At 43.3% G+C, this 22,484-nt stretch overlaps 1 protein-coding gene across 2 annotated transcripts in view; it reads right to left on the bottom strand.

Moving 5' to 3' along the window:
* SLC2A9 (solute carrier family 2 member 9) overlaps positions 1-21,935 on the bottom strand; it is a 115,339-nt gene extending 93,404 nt beyond the window's left edge. Inside the window, exons 1-4 of one of the 2 annotated variants that reach the window (XM_069793575.1) lie at positions 21,734-21,935; positions 16,410-16,495; positions 10,460-10,558; positions 4,031-4,191 (exon numbers count right to left, since the gene is read on the bottom strand). In XM_069793575.1, the coding sequence (XP_069649676.1) occupies positions 4,031-4,191; positions 10,460-10,558; positions 16,410-16,472 (323 nt within the window). In that variant the 5' untranslated portion in view covers positions 16,473-16,495; positions 21,734-21,935. Of the gene's footprint in view, positions 1-4,030; positions 4,192-10,459; positions 10,559-14,358; positions 14,476-16,409; positions 16,496-21,733 lie in introns of those variants that run through there. The other variant, XM_069793564.1, reaches the window with a different exon arrangement.
* Positions 21,936-22,484: the final 549 nt, after the last annotated feature.

Below are 22,484 nucleotides of genomic sequence, written 5' to 3'. Positions count from 1 at the left end.
ATGTTCACCTTGTTTCCTAGTACCTGAGCAGTAATTAAATTTTTATGCTAACTGGCAATAAGTTAAGTTAAATTCCCCAAGTTGAGCCTGTTTTGCCTGTGACTAACTGGTGCTTTCCCGTTCTTTAGTTTGACCCATGAGTCTTCTCGCTCCTGTTCCTATTTCTCCCCAGTCTCCCTGTCCCACCTGAGGGGTGGGGAGTGATGAGCAGCTGGGTGGGTGCTTGGCTGCCAGCTGGGGCCAAGCCACCACAAACATAAACAGTGAGAACAACTTCTCATCATAGCAAAATGCAGCAAAACCCTCCAAACTCCCCGTGCTGTCTGAGTTTACTTCCAGTCAGGTCATGTTGTACTCAAAATTGCTACAATCATAAAAAAAACTTATCCTTTCCTGGTGACATAGGCCAAAACTATATTACCTTAGCAGCAAGGCACAGGAAAAAGAAACTAATCAAAAAAACCCAACAAACCACTGCTTGCATAGCTCTAATGTGAGTGATATAAAGATACCACACTTCATAAAGCACCGCAGCAGACACTTGCCCTTTGGAAAGTCCAACCAATCTTGCCAGATAACTGTGCTCACCACGCTTACAAAGTGTAAACATGCAAACTTCAACACTAAGCCACCATAAGAAAAGACACACACTGATGTGCTGGTCAGCCTAATCATTTCTCTCGCATTCTAAATCACACACTGATCAAGTAACTGTCCAAGTGGTACATGAAATCTATCGAAGTATAAATATCATACCTAGTTCTCACATAGCACATTTCATTTTTCAGTCTTGCTGAAGGTTATAGAGCACACCAATATCCCTATTTCTGTAACTGGGTAACAGAGGAATAGACAGCAAAGTGGACTCAACCTAAAGCTAACAGTGCCAGACCTTGGAAAGGGAACCCGGACTCAAGTTCCAGTCCAGAGCCCCACACGGTTCTGCTGCAGCTACTGCACTAAAAATACTTGACTAGCATTCATTTAGATATGAAGATTTTTATTCCTTCCATTCAAATAATTCAGAATTCTCTCCAGCCAAAAGAAATAAAGCATTTATGCATTCCAAAAGGAAGATGCTTTCAAAAACTTCTGATTGAGCACAGAGCATTTGTCACAGCTGCATTCTAAGCCGAACAGTAAGTTTTGCAACTTGGTGCCAAAAATGGTTCTCTCTAAGACTGACTATCCGTACTGCTGCAGGAATGTAACTTCCAACCCTGTACTCAATCTGAAGTAGTCCGAAGAGCCATTTGCTCAGTCGAAATCAGTTCCCATAAGCACCCCAGCTGAGACAGGCAGGTCACCCATCAGCTAGACACAGGTAGAGCTAAGCTTTAAGGATTTTTTCTGCCTTTTTCTTTTATAGGTATTTTGGATATTAAAAACACTTGAGAATCTCTTCCTCTGAATTGTCTTTGGCTTTTTGCAAAACCACATACAATTAATCTCTTCTGATTTCAAGGTTTTTATTTACTCTCGTGATATTGGATAGTTCCAGAGGCTAGAACAGAATCCTAGTGACTACGTGCCCTCCACGGCTGCAATAACTTTAGTTACAGATTTGAATTAATAATATTTTTGTCTAAAACTGGCAACTAGGAAAATGATATAATTAAAGTTTCATCAAAAACGTACTGTTGTCTCAAAATTCAGTAATAAGAAAGACTTGGGAGCAAATATGGTACCTTATACAAAAAGTATAGTAAGGAAGCTAGGTGTTTAAATGACAAGCTGTATGTTCTTTAAACTAGGTCTTTAAATAAAAGCCAGTAACAGATTGAATACTGGATCACCATTTCAACTACAGTAGATGACTTCAGACTAACAAAGTGGTAGCATTACTAATATAATCCAGATAAATTCCCTTAATCGCTTCATACTCAAAATGATTCCCTGTGCTTGAGGGAAGGCCTTGTCCCTCTCCTGCAACTGCCTCCCTAGCAGCGGCCTAAGCAATCCACTGACCATATCGCCCAATCTGCGTGTTCAGGATATGCAACAGCAGCTGCTCTTCGGTAGAAGAAGAGAATTTAAATTATGAAGTGTCAAAGCCACATCTGAACATGGGATTTATGCTTATGTGGATGAAGGCTCTCTTTGAAAAACTTACTCTACATTTCTCTTAAAGCAAGTAGGGCCTAGGAGTCCGGTAATTTGGAAATCATGTTATTAATCTTAGAGCAATATGATTCAAGAGTGCTCTTTTTAAAGTCATACATTATTTCTGACTAATGCTTTTGATCCCCCTTAGTTCATTATTCTGTGTCAGTGTAAATGGAGCTCAGCTTCATCATACATACAACCCTCCAACCTACACTGGAACAGTTTAACAGTGAAGTATTTTATTGTTCTGACAACATTTCATAACGTGCTTCTCAATTACCATACCGATATGTCAGTCTGGTTTCCTAGACCAGACAAACACGGTGTGGTTGGAACAGCAAACTCAAGAACCGTACTTCGATGAGCAGCCTATATCCAGTGTCACTGAGATGCAATCCCTTCCCATCTCTAATCAAGTACTCGTACACCATATCTGTAAGAGAGCTGTTTTCATGGTTTAATAGGGATAAACATAATAAACAGGGGCAGAGCCTGCAAGCTTTAAATCTCTGCCCTGGAAATATGATCTGCTCCCATCAAAGTGGTGTATATATATGACTGAGATCAGCCACCACTTAAACAAACTTGCATACAAAGCTGTTCTACACTTCACCAAAAATTCAAGCCTTCTGTGAACCCATTTTTTACTTCACTTTTTTATAAAGTAAAGAAGACGCAGTGACAATTCTGGGAATTAATCAGTCTGAGTCAGGCATAGTTTCATATTTTAAGAAGTGTGTAAAAGCCAAATTGATGATTTGGCAGAAGAAATTGGAAACCTAAAAAAAAAAAATAATGTGACTGTGAAAAATATTTAAGAATTGAAAAATCAAATGGTGAAGTGAATGGACAGAATAAATTAATGAAGAATGGTAACAGACTTACAGAGCAGAGAATACTGACTTGCTGTAAGCATGAAATGGAAGAACCTGAAAACATACTCTTTGAGGTGAAAAATGGGATGTGAAAGGGTTGGGACAATGACAAATGGGCCTAGGAGAGTACAATCTCAAGTGAAAGAAATAGTCAAAATGTAGAACAGAAAAGTAAGAACAGTAGAGGTAGATGCTTATATTTAAGCCTCCATAATAACCTTCTCCAGTGATTTAACTGAGCAAAAATTTAAAATTATATAGAATTTACAATTAAGGAAAAGCCAAATGAGCAGCTAAGATGAATGCTGTAATGGCTTTTATTTCATGCCCTTCTAAATATAGGTAAATTACAAATTACTTTTAAAATTCTCTTTGGAAGACTGTATGAAACAAAAATTTGACAGAAATATCTATTTAGTACCTGCAGCAAAAATGCAAATGCACACCAGCAGAAACATTCTTAAAATACTCATATGCCCTATGGTCAAGACTTGGTCAAATACTGCATTGCATAGAGCAGGGAAGGCATCCCCAAGCTTGGGGAAGACCGAACACAAACTTCACCATAGTTTAGTTCTTCAAACTGTATTTTAAGTTGACATAAGAAAGAAAAAAAAAAAGAGCAAATTTTTGTAATTGCATGACAACAAATGTTGCTGAGAAGCAAATGAGACATGTTGATAGCTTTACTTGTGTACAGTAAGATACCCAGCAGACTCATGATAAAAGAATCTGCCAATCTATGAAATCTTCCCTATTTTATGGTATTTTCCTTTTGCACTCCTGACAATTCAGCCTGACATCTCGGCCCACTGCCCATTCAGAGCAAATGGCTTCTGTGACTCAAACGATGCACAGTAAGGCCAGAGAGAAAGGTACTAATTTTACTCTTGGAAATTCGGAACTCTTAGAAATGAGCTTTCATAATTTGAAGATGTTTAAATTTGCATTCTGGTGAAGAGGGTTTTTAAAAAAAATAGCAGTAAAGCCTTCTAGAGAGACTAAGTGAGAAACTGCTTTAGAAAATACAAGTTTTCCAGCACACTTACCGTCCGAAGAACTTCACAATTGGGGTAACAATAATGGCACCCACAAGGCCACCAATGGCAAAAATAGAAACAGTTATGGACCAGAGGAGAGTCAGTGTGCTTTCATCCACCGAGAAGCCGTATCTTCTTTCCCAAGTTTCATTGTAAAATTTCTTGATATACTGAAAGAAAATACATGATAACAATACATGTAAAATATTACACTTTAAAAAACACAACTGAGAGAAACAGAGTAAAAAAACCCAGTAGCTTGCTTGCAGGAATCACCCTTGCTCTTCTATCTCCCTCCTCCAAAAAATGGGGCCTCACTTCTAGATGCAACTGCAATACAGACTAACTGAACCAGCCAAAGCATATATACATTTAACTACATGCTGGTCATAAATAAGGTGGGGAAAAAAACACAAGTAGACATGAATGTAGAAGAGGCTTATAAAAGAGAAACTCCTATAAAGCAAGGACGTTACCATTTAGGTTATTGGTATACCACTGACAACTGTTTGTTGTAGCCTTACTGTGTACACATATGTAGACATTTCAGCCTGAACTGGGGCTAAGGGCTCAGACACAGAATCACAGAACGGGTGATGCTGGAAGGACCTCTGGAGGCCATCTTGTCCAACCCCCCTGCTCAAGTAGGGCCAGCTAGAGCCACTTGCCCAGGACCATGCCTGGAGGTTTTTAAATATCTCTAAGGAGACTCCCCAAAAATCACACCACGGGCACTTGGCAAGGTGCTGCACATCAGCTGAGCTCCGCTCACTGATCATGTACATACTCTTAACCTCGGGCAGGTGACCTATCACAACCTAGTGTAATAGTTTTTTAGACAAGTGTGCTGGTTTTGGCTGGGATAGAGTTAATTTTCTTCATAGTAGCTAGTGTGGGGCTATGTTTTGGATTTGTGCTGAAAACAGTGTTGATAATGCAGAAATGTCTTCCTTATTGCTGAGCAGTGCTCACACAGAGTCCAGGCCTTTTCTGCTTCTCACACCTCACCACCAGCAAGTAGGCTTGGGGGGCACAAGGAGTTGGGAGGGGACACAGCCGGGATGGCTGACCCCAACTGACCAAAGGGATTTTCCAGACCATAGGACGTCATGCTCAGCATAAAAAGCTGGAGGAAGAAGAAGGAAGGGCGGGGGGACATTCAGAGTGATGGCATTTGTCTTCCCAAGTCACCATTACATGTGATGGACCCCTGGTTTCCTGGAGATGGCAGAACACCTGCCTGCAAATGGGAAGTGGTGAATGAATTCCTTGTTTTGCTTTACCTATTAAACTGCCTTTATCTCAGCCCACGAGTTCTCTCTTCCAATTCTCTCCCCCACCCCACCGAGGGGGAGAGTGAGTGAGCAGCTGTATGGTGCTTAGTTGCTGGCTGGGGCTAAACCACAATAACAAGCCATGGAAAACCTCACTACCTAGCATTTGCCATGACTTTTAAAAAAACAACATGCACAAATTCTTAAATGCTAACTACCATTAGTCAATGATCATTACTCAGAGTCTTATGTTAAGGGCAAATAGTTTTACTGCTTTTTAATGGATCTATAGTGCCAATAACTTGGGAAGGGAGGAAAGGGAGGCTCCAGTAGCAGGTAGAGGCAAAAATGTCTTGAAGAAGGTGGTGAATTGGCAGAAGCACAAAGGTAACGAAGAGGAAAGGAGTTACAACCAACTCCTGTCAGATGGCAACATGACTGACATCAAGAGAAGAGTTTAGCTTGTCTTACAGGACACAGCACCAAAAGCCGTATGTTGATAGGTTTGGGGGGCTGTGTGTGGGAGCTCACATGTAACTTAGGAAAATCCCTGGAAAATTTTTAAGGATGCTTTAAAAGTTATAAAAGTAGGAATCCTTTTGGCAAAACCCTACACTGCGCCTACCTTGAAACAACATTTACCATCTCTATTTTGTATGTCAGCCCCAGAATGCAGATCTCAGATTGGCTCAAAATTAAATGCCTTTCCCTAGTCTATTTTTTTTCAAAAGGCCGGTATTGTAAAAGTGAGTGATTCTACAAATTCTTTAGCATAACACTAGAAAAAAGATAGACTGAACTGAGAACAATTAGCTTTCATGGACTGAGGGAAGAAGGGAGGCTGTGTCCACTTTTGCATTGTATTTATGACACTACCACATCTGGCAGTCATATAAAATCAAGGACCTACTAAGCCAAGCAATGAAAGTTAACATTCTTGTCCCAAAGAATTTACAGTCAAGACAAATAACTGTTAAGAGGAGGGAGGCAAAACCTGACAGCTTTCGGTGTGATACTGATGGCGAAAAAAAAGCCCACAGTATCAGTCAAAAAGACCTAGTGGTCTGACACTGTTAAAATCAAGAATCCCAAATCACTTTCATAAGTACGTTATAGCTTCTCCCCTTTGCTTTTTGAATGAAGTTCAGGCTGCTAAACAAGGTATGCAATTTCTTTTCAGTAATGGAAGATGTATCAAACATGAAATCAGACACCTAAGACCCTGACACGAATCCACCTGCACGACAAGCTGGTTCTCTTAAGAAATGAAAACCTGAGACCTGTCTTATAACTCGTCAGCTATCCCGAGACCTACACTTTTCTCCCATGACAGTTTAATTTCCTTAAGAGCCTTCCATCAGGGCCCTTCCAGGCTATCTTTTGAAAGTCCAAGTGCCTCTTGAATCTCTGGAGAACTCTGACAGATGCCTGAGCCACAGTTCTCCTTTGCAAAAGCCATGCCAGCTTTCCCCCAAATTCTTACTTTTCTACTACAGTTTCTGCTAGTTTGTCAGGTACAAATAACTAATTCTTAACATTATGTTCCAAGCTTTCCCCCTAAAAACTACTTTTTTCTTAAAGTTGCATTAAACCTCTCAGTCTCTCTGTTACTGAGGCTATTTAAAAAGAAACTGAACTGTGATACAAAGCCTGTATTTTGAGGGTTTTTTTCAGTCTTGAACAAATGTTAAGGTATTTTGGCAACCTGACACAAAATTGTCACTAATTTTATTCCATATCTCTACTGACATTTCAGCTTCTCCAATACATCCCCTATAAAGAAGGTTCCAGCGTGGGACTTCCCCAGACTTTTCCAATTCAAAACATTAATTCAGGTTTCTTGTCCTTGTATTTTCTGAACACCCTTTTTCAGCTTCATCTATCAGCCTTGTATCCCAAAGCCCTCTGTCTGCACATTTTCTGTGCCTGCTGAAAGTACCCAAATGCCAGGACCAGCTCACTTTTTCAGCCTTCAATATGCCAGAGTTTATATTCTTTTCCTGCTTTCCTCACATGAGCACAACTGCAGGTTTTTGAAGGATGCCTTCTAACAACTTCCCTTCCCTGATGTTTATTACACCAAAGTTTCTTCATCTTTCAAAAAGGTAAAGATGTCATAGCTCCCGTATGACATTTTTACATAGTCTCTGTATTGCCTGCAGAGACATTGCCTATGTACTTTCTTTTTAGTGAAGCTTCCTCATTTTTATGCTGTTCCCATTTCAAAAACAAGCAAAACTCCGATGCCACCGTGGTGTCTGATGGTCTGGCAAGGACACAGTACCAGGTGGTCACTACTGCAGAAGGGCACAGCACGCTTGTGTAACGCTCTCACCCGTTCTGTGTCACTGCTCCCTGACAAGCTCTACAGTATCATGAAGTTTAATCTCGGCACTTTTCTCCAGTTTCTTCTCATATTTCCTCCAGCATATCATAAGTACTTAATTATCCTGGGGCAGGACTCGGCAGTATAAGCCTACCACCACAATTTCTATGTTCAAACTAGGAATTTCAAATTTTAAGTATTCCAGCCTTGGACACACGGACTATTCGATTTGAGGACTCTATTTAGTTTGAAACACCACCTCTCCACCTGCACAGTACCCAAGAAAGGTGGAGGTAGAACATATCACACACTGTCTTCCTGTCAAGTTTCTAGTAGGCCTCTTGTGCCCTGAATTAAAAGGAGGACAGGGATGTTTCTCCCATCCTATCTTACATGTTTCTATACAAACAGACAGAAAAAAAACCACAGAAAGAAAAAAAAAGTCAATTTGGTGCTTGGTCCATTTAGAAGAATCTTACAGTAAACTTCCAAATGAACCTGCCATTACATCAAGTAATACATCTTACCTCTTTAACACCAATACCCAGATTATATTTAGATTCAGATATCGTCTTATTTATTTGAAGTTCATTTCTGGTAGTAATGAATACTAAGAGAAAACATTTTTAGAACACTATTAGCATTTCTTGCTAATGACAATGGCTAAAAATAGCATGCAAATTATGCTCCCCTTCTGTTATAACTAGTTTTCTCAGCATAGCTTTGTTATTTACAAGGAGATGTCAGGTAACTGCAAATATTCAAGAAAAGAAAGTACAAACTACCACACTCAATAGTAACAGATAAATGTACTGGCATATACATCACCTGTGTCTGGATGCCCACTGCCAATAAATGGGAAGCTACTAACACATACAGGTTTTGCAGACTTGCACATGAAACAAAACAAATCTGATCCAACAAATCCACTGGATTTTAATCCACTGAATTCTGTGGAAAGGTTCCTTTGGGATTTTAATCAGTTGTCTGAACAACATTAATGGCATAAACCTGTATACAAAAATTTTAGCCGCTAACCAAAGCCTACAAGGAACAGTAGCTGACTGATACCGGTATCTAGTATTCTGCTGCCTCAGTTCATTAAGGTAGTAGTGCTAGGGTGGGAAATACAAGGGGAATATAAAGGATATATACATTTTTTTATATATACCTAAATATAAGGGATATATTTTAAATATAAGGGAAATATTTTCCTTTTCTCTGTAACTGTAAATGACTTACATCAAGGGAACAGATGAGCTGGTCTTTAAAGAAGAAAAAAGACCTTACCCATAGTTATGAAGGTCACTCATGCACAGTGGCAACTATTGAACTGGCTGACACAGCAGGCTATACATTTTTGCAATAGTCTCATTTTCCCTGTTTCAGCTCTAAAAGGAATGCGGAGCTGCAGCCGCCCGCAGGAAGGAGGCAAGCGCTGCGTGGCAGTAACAGACTTCGCTTCCCGCACAGAGCACAAAGCACATCATTGTTCTACAGACCTTACCCACAATTGGTCCCTGTAATGAATTGTAGAAATTCAGCTCAGAAAAAGACAGCTTCAACTTGTATTCAATTAAAGCATTTGTTTTCCTACTGCCAAATGCTCCCATACGTTTTTAATAAGTTCTGGTAACTCTTTGAACAAGCGCATGGAGACTTCTCATTCTGGGTTTCTTGTGTGGTCAAGCGCTGTGCGCAGGGGGAAGCACACCTGCGATGGGCCACTGCTCTTCCCCACGGAAAAGTAGGGGACTGAGCGGGAAGCGATCTCCGCTCTGAGCAGAGCTGGTACAGTTTATTCCCCCCTTGCAACAAAAAGGAAGCTGGACTGACTCTACCTTACAAGATAACCTGCAGTAAAGTTCACTGGTGAGAACTGCAGGGGTATTCTCCTGCAGTTTGATTAGCTGGCACGTATGAAATATAAGTTAAAAATTCTTCTTTCACTATTTACATAAATATTGCATCCATTTTTAATGTGACCAACCTGTTTAGGTGGAAACCTAGCCACATATTTTAATAAGAGATTTCCGTAAAAGAAGGAGCTTAGCTTTGGAAAGGAACTATTTTGAATTGGAATTTCCACAGTAAGTTCCCAAAACGTACTAGCTACTTTTTCAAAATAGCATTGCTTGCAACCCCACTGAATTGCTTACTGCTGTGCTTGACTGAATTAAGAGGATCTCCAGTACGCCAGTGTAAAAACAAAATGTTCAGATTTCCATTTGTGATAACTCATATTTTAATGAAATCACCCAAACATTGCACACTGATTTCACAGTACTCTATTCATCAAATCTATTCCATATGTTGCAGCCAACAGATGGCCAACACAGCAGTTTTGAATTCCGAATCAAACAAGGCACCACCACGAAACGCAGAAGAGGAGGCCCATTATTCAAGAGGAAGCCAGAGGCATTATTTATAATATCAGTACTGTGGGAATGAAATGTTGTGCAACCCTCCAGAACTGAATGATGCGGACAGAAGCTGCTGAACATGTGCATAAGGCTACCAAATACTCACTAGTTGGAAAGACAGACTATTAAAAATACCTTATAATGCAAAAGTGTGCAAGAAGGTTTAGCATTAGCCTGGGTGAGAAGCAAACCACGTGCACCCACTCACCTCGACAGCGGCATTTAGTTTCCTGACAGCTACTGAACTTATGTGAAAACCTCATGGACAGCAGAAAGAAGCTTTCAGTTATCAAATGAGATTTAACGTCTTCTACTACATCAGAAGGATTATAAAGGCAGGATGTTGAGGAGCGCACAAGAGCTGGCCAAGGCTGCCCTCTACTGATACTAAATTCCAGTTTTGTCAGTCACTTACCGCTGCGGGAGCGTTCACCACCGAGAGATTGTAACCATAAAGAAAAGACGACCCAAAAGCACCAGTTAAAGAGGCTACAATAAGACTCCCAGACCAATTCTGAAAAACAAAGAAAAGATGCAGCCATTGTTAGTATACTTTAAATTAACGTACCTCAGGTTTTAGACACTCCTTATGCTATCTTGCATAGCTCCTACAGGCAGATGTCCTTGCTGCAGAATAATGGCCTGAAACACTTCCCCTTGCTGCGATCCAAGGGACAGTAAATTTGAAGTGACAGCATCTCAGTTAACATTTACCAAGACATAAGTGAATATTTGAGTTTCTCTCAACACAAGTGAGCATTTTAACTTCTTTCAACCTCACAGATTTTTCCTGCAAGCATCCCAGCAGCACCCACACCAAAAAGCAAAATGCTGGAGAAGCATATTCTCGGCCAAGGAAACTATTGGCAACATACCAGTAACACAGCTAAGCAAGGAGAAGCATATATTTGATGCAACAGGTCTGTGGGTAGACCTGACTTCAATGAAAACCTGTGAGACGGTGCACCCCCCACTCCCATGAGTACCAGGATTAGTGAAATCGTGACCAAAAAAATTAAAATGATGCCTAGAAACTAGGTTTTGTAACCCAAATGCAAGTCTCCAACCGTAATTGCTGCCACACGCACACACTCTACAGTGGAGACACTATTTGCCGTTTTTCCCCAGCGACACACCTGTACCTTTCCCTTCTCAGGTCTGCTCCCTCCATCCCCCTCATCCTGTTTTCAGCCCACCTCTGCTAACAATTTCTTCTTCCACATCAGCTGTTGAATAAAAGGTAAGACTGCTTTGATTTGAGAGATTTTGCATTTCAGGGTCCTTTCCACCTTCCCCAGTATTATTCTTTCTGCCACTCAGTTCTCCTGCTGGATTACAGAGAGAGGCAGAAGTGGCCATTGCCATTCCCAAGAGATATTAGTGCTTTGGTGGCTGGTCAGTCGTGAATGTCATTTTGTAGATCATGGAAAACAACTCATCTTTCTTGACCTCTGAATACACTGAAGTAGATGGCTTTTTAATGTGTTTTGAATATAAAAAAAAACCCAACAAACAAACCTCTGCTAAGAATCTCGAATTTCAGGCACAGCTCACTGTCATTTTATGCCCAGCCTCATCACTTCAAAAGGAAGCCTCAATCCTTTCAAAAGGAGAAAGACCTGCTTAAGCAGGCCTAATAAACTCAGTTTCAGTTATATCACTTAGAGCAGACATGACAGCTTAATGAGTCTATACATTCTATCAACTGCACAAAGCTGTATATTTGCCTTGGAAAATGAAGATTTAGAGCACAAACTAGGTCTGTGTAGCTAGCACATTGCATGGCAGCAGTGATGATAGACGGTACCGAGCTCCACCAGCCTCACAGGCACAGCACGGCAAGCGAACGCACCGTGGTGGTTAGCATGTGCCAGAGCTCGTGTTCCACGCCGTCGTCGCAGACTCGCTATGATCCGTGAAGAAGGGGTGAGATACTGGGGTGCCAGGGCAGGGACCGCAGCATACAACCCAGCACATGTGGGCTACGCCACGCTCCCTAGCTGTCACTCCTGAGGGCTCAAAGCGCGCCCTGTGGGACAGCTGAGTGTTTTTAACTTCTTCCACATGATGTGAGCACTTTTTAAGAGATTACACAGTTCATTAACCAGCCTGTTTTCGGTCAGGTCAGGAGGAAGTGTACAGGAGGAAAAAAGCCTCTGTAAGAAACAGATCCCACTGAGTTCATCACATAAGCCAAATACAATTTCTTGTTATTAGCCAGCTTCTTAAAATGAACCTGCCACACACACACACACACAGAGCTTTGCACCATTACTTTGGTAGCAAAGAGTAGAAATTTTGACATTAGGTTTTATTTAGCTTCTGGTGATAACACCTCATATTAGGTGCCCATTATTTCTCTACTATGCACAAGTGTTCCTACACTTAGGAGAAATCACTACTCCTCTGAACCAACGATGCTGAGGAGAATATTCCTGGAGGTCTACCAGGCTGCTCCCAAAGGGTTCACAAATGATAAGCGCAAGTTCACAAGTGCTATGTGGTAACATTGATGCAACGTTGCTAAAGGGCTCTACTCTAACAAGGTTAGACCCATCAGAAAAATCCTGCGAACAAAATGATTCGGATCATATAGCCTACTGCTCGTTAAAAACTCCACTGAATGCTTAAACCTTTCAGCACAGGCAAATTACATGCCCAAAAGGCTAAGTGGAAGATAATGCAGGACAAACCATGGAAGTACTGCCAACCTGGAAAACCCCACATGCACTTCATTTTCAAGCGTTGCAAATAGCTGGGTTTCGAGCCTACTTCAATACCAAGAATTTCTCAAGGATACAGCCTGCTGCAGAAAACCTCAGACTTACTCGATTCAGAGTTTTACAGTTCTTAGAACACAAACTTCAACTTCCCCATGACCTGTCTCCTCACACACCATTTTAAATATTTGCTCAGGCTTCAGCAATGCCAGATAAAAGATGAAAGCACAATGAAGCAAGAATGCAAAAAAAAAAAAAAAAAAAATCAAACTGTTGCTCAAAAAAATATTAACGCTGTGGCAACATTAACAACAGGAAAGGGGAAAAAAACCCCAACCTAATGTGTTTTACAGTGACTGGGAAACAAGAAGGCGACCACGCCTCCCTCCTAGGTGTTCCTTGACTTCCCCGCCATCCATGTGCTCATGCGTCGCTGCGGTCAGCTCAAGGGCAGGTAGGTGTGAACGTCACCACAGCAGTAAGTGTTCAGTCAGGAAAGCTGCACGTCAGTTCACAGCAAAGACCTCCAGATACCCGAGAACTCCTTACTTGTGAAAGTCCACGTTTTTGGTCTTATCGCGGGTCCCAGGGCACCGTGCTCTGAACAACGCTTTTCCCAACTCCCGTCCTTGTTCAGCACACAGTGTGGCATTTGTGTTGGCTGCTATAGGTCTTAAATTCTCTTTTTTTTTTTTTTTTTAAATGGACAACAGTTTGCATTTCAGCTTTCAAAACAGAGTTTAGAAAACTGTACTTTGGTCAGTTAAGTTACAACCCCCTTCTCAGGTGCACATGAAGCACAATCCTAAGCGGTAAACATTGCACGCGTGCGTAAGGGAGTTTTCATACGCTCAAACGGCTCTTGCTGAGACTTTCTACTGACAGTGGGAAGGCGGACTTCGGAGCACCTTACCCGCTAGCTACCCCGAACGACACCCAGTCGTAGGAAAGCCCCGAGCAGCCCACCTCCAGCTCAGAGCGCGGCCGTGCCCGTTAAGCTCCCGGCAGGTGCCCCCGCCGACCCGGCGGCCCTTGGGGCTGCGGGAGGGAGAAGAGGAGAAACCTCCGCTCCTCTCCCCCCGAGGACCCGCCGATACGGGCGGTCTGGGGGAGAAGCGGTGGAGCAGGACGCGCCCCCGCCTCCCTCTGCCCCCGCCGCCGCTCGCCTCGCCCCCGCGGGCGGCCGCTCTCCCGCCGCTGCCCTCCGCCCGTCCTCTGGGTCCCGGCTCGCCGGCCGCGGTATTTTTAGCTCTGCCCCCGCGCCCGCCCGCCGCCGGCCTCTCCTGCACCGGCACCAACAACTTTCCGAGCGGGGAAGGGCTCGGCGCCGCCGCCGCCGCCGCTCCGCAACCTGAGCCCCGCCGCGCTCCCGGGGGAGCCCCGGGGAGTTACTCCGGCTCGCACGGCCCAGCCCCGCTGTCCCTCCCTGCCCTCCCCGCGCTGGGAAAGGACCGAAATCGCCCCCTTCCCCTCCGCCTAGCCGCCCCCGAGGCGCGGGCAGCCTAGGCCGAGCTCCCCGCCCCGCCGGCCGCCCACCGCTCCCCCACCGACGGTCGCTCCCCAAAACGACGAGACGCCGCCCCGCGCTACTTACGCTCCGGCCGCGGCGGCGGCGGCGGCCGCCCCCCTCTCCCCCCGCCACCAGCGTGGCCGCCTCGGGCCCCGCCGCCGGGTCCATGCCGCTGCCGCACGCGCGCACCGGCCGCGCATCCCCGCCGGGCAGCGCGCGGGGCGCAGCGGGGGCGGGGGCGCGGGAGGCGGCGGCGGCGGCGGCGGGGGGGGGCCGCCGTGCCCGGGGGGTGCCCGGGCGGTGCCCGGGCGGGCCGGCCCTGGCCCGGTTTAGCAGCGCCGGCCGGGGGAGGACATGGCTGGCTCCCGGGAGGGGAGAGTCAGCGGCCGGAGCACCCCGGCCCGGGGGGGGGGGGTGGGGGCTGCAGGCGGCGCTCAAAGGATGGAAGAGCCCAAGCCCATTTATCGGAGTGCTTGCGCTTCGCTTGGGCCAACGTGCACGCCCGGCGCCGTGCGTGTGCTTTCCCGGCAGGCCTCTTCCCTCGGCAGGGCAGGGAAATGCCAGGAGCGGGTGATCATGGCGCCCCCCCCCGCCCCTCGAGCGGCACAGGGGCTGGGGGACCACCCCGCGCCGCGGGTGCCGCCTGGACACCCGGGCTGCCCTTCTGGGGGCGAGAGGCTGCAGCGAGGAGGGGAAGAGCCTTCCCGTGTGGCCGAGGCTGGAAAGTGAAGATTCCGCAAGACGTGTGGCCGATGAAGATGTTCACCACATCCCGCGGCCCTGGGGGGTTGAGATCGGACACGCCGCGCTGCGGCTGCCTAACGGGTGGCGGGTAGGACCTGCTACCTGGGGAAGACGAAAGCTTCCCGCTATTCTTTTTGAAGGTACCTCTTTGCAAACATGGGGGCTTTGCACTGCTAAGAGTTAAACTACACCTTCTAGTTGGCAGCGGATGAGCGTTAAGTGCGTCTGGGAACTATTCCCAGATGACTGCAGTTCATATTGGTGTAAATCTGCGCTGTTTCCATTTCTGACATGCTACATACCTCACAACTAGCTTCGAGCTCCCAGAAGACACAATAAGGAACGCCATAAAGCACTGCAGGTTTGAAAGCAGTTTATGATGCAGCAACTTTGAAGTGTCATTGGCTCAGATCAAGCTAATAAACTTTGCAGCGTTTGAATAGAAAGCCATTAACATGTAAAATTATCGTACATATTGAGAAACGTCAGCATAGATAGATGATCCAGACATCATTTATAATCACTTTGAATGGTCATAAGCGGTAAACGAGTCAAGTTAGGAGAATCAAGCCTCTAAAATACATGGCGTGTATTTGAGATGAATCAGACACCTGTGTTTTGTTTAGTTTCATTTTAAATAGCACAGTGCAAGTAGTCCAGTTCATACTCAAATACAAATAATATGGCTGCATGTGATTAATATGGACATAATTTCTCACCTTAACATACTCACATTTTTTGACCTTTTACAATTGCCGTTAGTAAGTTACAGAGAAACTAAATGCATGCTACTCTCTGTACCCCACAAATTTTCATCCTGGCAGCTTCCCCTTGCTCAAAACTCCATGTTCCCATGGAAAGAAGCATCATTTTGCTCTCCTCTTACATGTCAGAGCCAAAGAAAAAAAAAGGGGGAAGAATACACAGCTTTGCGGGTTTTGTATAAGAAAGGCGTCAGAGACAAAAATCAAAGCCTTTTTCCACAGAATACACCCTCCCAAAATTTCCTTTTGAAGGCACAGAAACTGTCCTCCAAAATATTACCACTGTCCTCAGTGACAGAGTCCGTCCCATAAAAGGGAGGCTTTAACCTGTCCTAAAGTCAAGTAATCCCAGAATGGTTTGCCTAAACCATTTTTTGGCTAGTTCAAAACCAGACATACGTGTAAGGAGAAACACAGGAAAAAATGAGAGGCCTGTGGTGCAGCCTCACACTAAGCCCTTTAGCAGTCCAGGTACCGAAGGCAGAAAGGTAACAGCAGCGTTCCTATGTTTAGGATACTGAGCCTGTGCCTGCGAGTGTTCATATAGGTTCCAAATAGTTATTTTCTGCCTCCAGTCCCCAAATAGCAAACAAATGTGTTGACAGAAGATTTGGGGAATTGACTCACCGTTTTTTTCTTCACTGCCTTATTTTCTTTCATCTCACCGTTGCTTTGCTGTTTGTTCTCCATTCTGTTACCTCGTTAGGTAATAGCTGAGGAAGAAAAGAGGGAAAGTTGTGTTACTGTTCAGCTGACGCAGATTTTTTTTTTTTTAATAAAATCATAAATATGACCCGGGAAGGACTTGAAAAAGCCTATAAGAAGTATAGCTGCTCCCTTCAAAAGTGAGATCCTTGTTCAGGAAGGCATAGCAGCACCAAACTGAATGCAGTTAAAAGCAACAGAACCATACATGCTAGCTGTGTTTAAGTAGTCTACTCAGAGAGCGGCATGCTCTTTGGAGCAGGCATAGTAGCTCTTAGCACAACTAAAGCATGAAGGGGAAAAAGCTACAGTGTCAGGCCCTTCAGTGGACATGCTGTCTCTATTAGAATGGGAGCATCAGACCCACTGCAACTACAGAAGGAGTTTAGATAGTCAGGTGGAACTACATTACTATGGCTGGGTTGCAGCCAAGACATTTGGATTAATTGGTGGTGTGATTCTAGTGATTATTAGACCTTATATTAACTGGGACATTGCCTGAATGCATTTACAAAGGAGGGCTCCATTCGTTTACTGCTTTGTCAAGAAAATTCTTGCCTGAACATCACTGTATGTGCTTTAATAATGTTAAAGGACATTTTAATCATCATTTAGTAAGAAACTAAACTGATTTCTGGGGTTTCAGAGAGGATGCATTATCTATTATTTACACTGTTGTCCTTGTTTTGGCTGGGATAGAGTTAATTTTCCTTCTAGTAGCTGGTATAGTGTTATGTTTTGGATTCAGTATGAGAAGAATGTTGATAACACACTGATGTTTTCAGTTGTTGCTCAGTAGTGTTTAGACTAAGTCAAGGATTTTTCAGCTTCTCATGCCCAGCCAGCAAGAAGGCTGGAGGGGCCCAAGAAGTTGGGAGGGGACACAGCCAGGACAGCTGACCCAAACTGGCCAAAGGGGTATTCCATACCATGTGATGCCATGCCCAGTATATAAACTGGGGGAGTGGGGCTGGGGGGGATTGCTGCTTGGGAACTAACTGGGTATCGGTCGACGAGTAGTGAGCAATTGCACTGTGCATCACTTGTTTTGTATATTTGCATCCTTTTATTATTATTGTCATTTTATTATTGTTATTATTATCATTATTAGTTTCTTTCTTTCTGTTCTATTAAACTGTTCTTATCTCAACCCACGAGTTTTACCTTTTTCCTTCTGATTCTCTCTCCCATCCCACAGTGGGGAGGGGGGGAGTGAGTGAGCAGCTGCACGGTGCTTAGTTGCTGGCTGGGGTTAAACCACAATGACTGTGCTTCATTGTATGATCTTGGGCAGTCTGTCAGTCTGTTCAGTTCATTTGGAATACAGATTACTGGGTTCTTCTATCTCAACATCTTGAGATGACAGCACATTTCAAGATCTTTGCTTACTTGGTCATTATAGTAACGATAGATGCAGTCCTGAATGCAAGTTGTCTTGTAGACAGGAGTCTACAAGATAGTGAGCTATGATACATGGGGAGTAGCAGTCAGTTTAGTGAAACAGCATGTTGGAGTGGAAATTGTGTTGAGGCCATCACAGATACAAGAGGTTTTCTAAGAAGAAATCCTGTCTGATAGAAGTACTGCCTTTGGCAGTACTGGGGCCATTATATCAGATGGTTGCAAGAAATCTGGCTGAGTTTTTAAGTAAGAGAAGCTAGAGACGTGACAGCATCCTATAAGCACTAAAGCCAGAAAAATGACATTCTTCCCTCTCTACCTCCCAGTGCAGTCAATACTAAAAACCTGCAGACAACTCCTTTCCCTCTGCTGCAAAGGGCCTTAGTCAATTCCTGCTGAATTACTCTTCAAAAAGAGCTTTCAAGGCACATGTATTTCACTTCATAGGAGAGATGCTTATTCTCATCATCAAACAGTTCACCTGTCCCATGCCACATTTAACAAGCATACCAAAAATAATGTCAGACTTGCTCACTGCAGCACCCACATGCTATTCAGCATTTCATATATAGATAATGTAGATAATTAAATTAATGAAGGTTCTGACAGAGCATGAACAAAGCATCATCAAACTGGAATTTAAGAGCTTACAAGACAAAGAGTATACGGGGCATAGCACAAACAGAAACAGCACGGACTCAGTCAGAAACAGCCTGCTAAGCATCTGAAGAGACATAACTCAACCTCACAGCGAAGCCACTAGCAAGGATAACTTGTGTTTGCCTTCCCTCGCCACATGGGTTTTTTTATATGGCTGAATCTTCCTCTTCTTTCAGCAGTTCTAAAATGCTTTTAATATATGTCTGTTGTGTCTGGAAAGTTTAATTGCTAGCAGTGCACCATCTGCAGAAGTGTTCAGACTGAACCGTCCCTCCTATATTTTGGGTAACCCTTGTTTCACAACTTTTTGAACATATCCACTTGACTGTAGAAAAAGGAATGTTACCATATCCAGGACAGACATCCAACATCATGCAAAGAATAAGAAATCTGAACTGGGGAGGGAGTAGAAATCACTGAAATCCTGCACGGATTTGTCAGTGTTACTTTTGCAGTCTTATTTACTTGTGTGCAGGGAAGAGAGACATGATTACAGCAAGCAGAAACCTGATCTTCAGATTGCAGTGTTTGACAAAATCTAAAGAAGTGACATTCCACTCAGGGGAATAAAAGTCTGAGATTTGTACTGCTGCTGCTCGTGTCCTTTCACTGAAAAGTTTTCACAGATAGGGCGGAAAAGCGTAGTCCTTCCCCCTGCAATTCATAATGCTAGTACCAGGTAAGTTGCTTAAGTTGTGGATCCAGAAATATTCATTCATTATTCTTTCTTTATAGTGGAAGATTAGGTCTGTCTGCTCCTTAGCTTGTACAGTTAGTCCGAAGGTGACCCATGAATTGGGAAAGGCTCATTTCCATCAGGCCAGGGGGCACCTTCCATTTCAGCATTACGATCAGGGCTACAGTTTGCTTAGCTACTTATCCAACAGTGTCTTTAGCAATGCATAGGTTGAGTTCATTAGTAGGACGTGCAGTCCAGCTGACTCTCACAAATTGTTAGCCTTGGCAAGGATGGCTCAGCAGTTCACAGAGCAGGAGCGTTATGCCTGGCACAGCAAACTGACTTGAGAGAGGTATGAATAAACCTACTGTAATCTAGGTTTGGTTCTGAACTTCTGTTGAACATTCAGCACTCATTAACTGACTGCGAGTCAGGAAAAACAAAAGCTTTTGGAAAGCTGTCGTGTTCACAAAAAGCAAATATGCAAAGGGAGCGGTTTCAGATGAACTCAGGTTTTAAATAGCCATATTTGTTATGTTAGATGACAAAATCACCAAGGAGTTGACCACCTCAGAAAAGCTGAGTTATAAGCCACAGTTGTTAAGAAAAAAATGCAGACTAAGATGAGTATAAGACCTGGAATAGATCAATTATTTTTGTTGTGCAGTCTGAGCGTAAAACACTGTTTGGGCCAGCAGCCAGTCAGGGCCCACTTGCCCTCTTGTTCAGGTGGGCCTGGACTTATACCAAGCCACCAGTCACTCCACCCAAGGCACAACAGAAGCAGTTAATCGATGATATAAAAGGTTCTGCTGACACAAATTCCTCATGATGGGCATACACAGCTTCCACGTCTGCCTCTCAAGAGCAAAATGTATTGCCTCTATAGAAAGATTATGTCTGTGTCAACTTTGCACTGCTATGGATATGGAAAATGTGGAAGTCAGAAGAGCAGCCTCCAGCTGACAAAATTCACTTGTAATTATAAACCATCACAGCCTCTCAGGGATGGAAAGGGACTGCTTTGCACTCCTCAGAGTAAACCTCTTTCAGGTGTAGCACAGAATAGTTTGGCTTCCTTTAAAAATGGGAAAAGGAAGCACTAAGAGAGACAGCACTGCAGTAGGCTGTGAATCGCAAAGCTTTGGAAAACACGTTGCTGTAAAAATAACCCACAGACTCAGTAAGTCCTATTGGGCCATGGTAGACTGACATCTAATAATTTTTGCCTTTGCAAAGGCAAAATTGCCCAACTTGAGTACTTTGGTTCGCTATGTATTGTACTGGAAATAGCTGCTTCAGAAGACTTTTTTTTTTTATTCAACACTAAAACTCTAGTAAAAGGGGATGGAGGAGAAAAGTTTTGAATCTCACTCCTATCCTGTAGCTTGGGTGCTGTTACCTTTTTTCCACTCAACTACAGCCGAAATTCTCTATGGCTGAGCACTTGCACCTTTCAAAAAAAGGAGCCGTCCTTGTAACGTAACAGACTTCAGCTGAGGACTTCCCTGTGCTTCAAGCTAGATGCTTATGTCACTAATCTATGGTGTGTACCTCAATGAATGTGCTCCTCTCCCTGGTACTGTAAGTCACACATTCACACTCACACAAAAAAAATCCACCATCAATTAATGAAAAGATTGATTAATTAGAGCATCCAATATGAAGAACACATTTCAAGTTTCTGTGTCCCCCAAATCAGGAACACTATGTATTAGATCCTGATAAGTGACATAACTACCTGGTTAAAATAGGTGTTCTGGAGGTCCATTAAGAACTGAAGGGATTATTTTCTTCTCAAGTAGTTTTGTTAAACTAGATCTATTCTGGTGAAAGCAAGACTGTACAAGTCAATGCTTCTTATGCTGTTTATGGAAAATGTCAAACAGTCCCAATATTAAAATACCATTGCTGGAGTCAGGTGTGGCATGACTTTAATTTGGCACAGAGCATTCCTATGGTACTGAACCATTTAGCAAGAGTTAATCTCAAATATTGTAGACACCCCAGCTTCCAGAAATACCTGTTCTCTTAAGTAATCAGTTGACATAGTGTTAAAAAACGTGTATGTCTCTTTTTTCCTATATCTGCAGTATCAGTCCTAAAGTCTCTTTACAAGATGATGAATTATTGTATCTGAATTTCAGTATTTCATACAAGTCACAATCTGATCTCTTACACTGAGAAGGGGAAAGATTGGATTTCTATTTCAAAATGAAGTGTTTTGGTATGTTTTTTTTAAACATTAATCAGGGCGGAAATTAAAGCTATTTTCCATAGAAATCTATTAATCAGGAGAGGAGGACAGAGATTTCAGAGTTAATGACTGCTTATATAGAAGCTGAGTGCTTGACTAGCACAGGAAATTAATTGTTTACAAATTTCACAGAATTGGCTGATACCAAGATAAATCTATTCCTCCCTCCTTGAGTCAAACCCTTGACAACATTGCCAAATTTGAGAAGTTGCTCCAAAATACCAAGTCCAACTTTTAGGCACTACTCACCACTTATCCAAAGTATTCTTCACTTCCAGTGATTTCTGAAGTTCAGTGCAATTCAGAAGCAGCCTTCTTCAGGATTGCTACGGCAGCCCTCTTCTCTGAAGTAGGGACAGTTAAATCATTGAATTAAATTCAAAGCCAGTTTTAACTCCTTTATACCTTTTCAGAAGTAATAATTAACAGTAAAACCAGACAATAGTATGACACTTCAGCTGGAATTGATGCAATAAGTCTTTCCTACCCAATAGAAAACAAACTGCCTTGTATGGCTGTAATGCCATACAAGAGGTCTTTGTTTCAGTCGTCACACAACATGAAAAAGCTTTGCTTCCCACATTCGAACCAATAGGCATTTGAAATGCGAGTGCCTAAGGCTACGACTCACATTCATATACTTTTACCCCAATTACAAGTGACCAGGTAGAGGAACACCCACAGCATTCCATGTGCTGTAAATGGCTTTTAACAGTGATGTGTTGGACCAGTACTTGTGTGTGAGAGGCAGCGTGTGGTACTTGTCAGGAGTCATTCCTCTGCAAGATGTTGAAAGGCTAGGACAAGACATACTGTACAGTAATAAAACCCACAGTAGTTCATAAAAAGATTTACCTTGTCTGCTCTTCTGGCTTTGTGCCATAGAGAGGAACTCCATATCAGTGTTAGTTTAAATACTAAACAAAACATGGGTCAGGACAAGGGACAAGTTCTGACTTTGCTTTTGCTATCAGTTCCTTACATGCCAAAGCTAAGCAGA

Source organism: Haliaeetus albicilla, chromosome 1, assembly GCF_947461875.1.
Source record: "Haliaeetus albicilla chromosome 1, bHalAlb1.1, whole genome shotgun sequence".
Classification (NCBI taxonomy): domain Eukaryota; kingdom Metazoa; phylum Chordata; class Aves; order Accipitriformes; family Accipitridae; genus Haliaeetus; species Haliaeetus albicilla.
The sequence above is the reverse complement of the archived record's forward strand: the minus strand, read 5'-3'. Positions and strand labels throughout refer to the sequence as shown.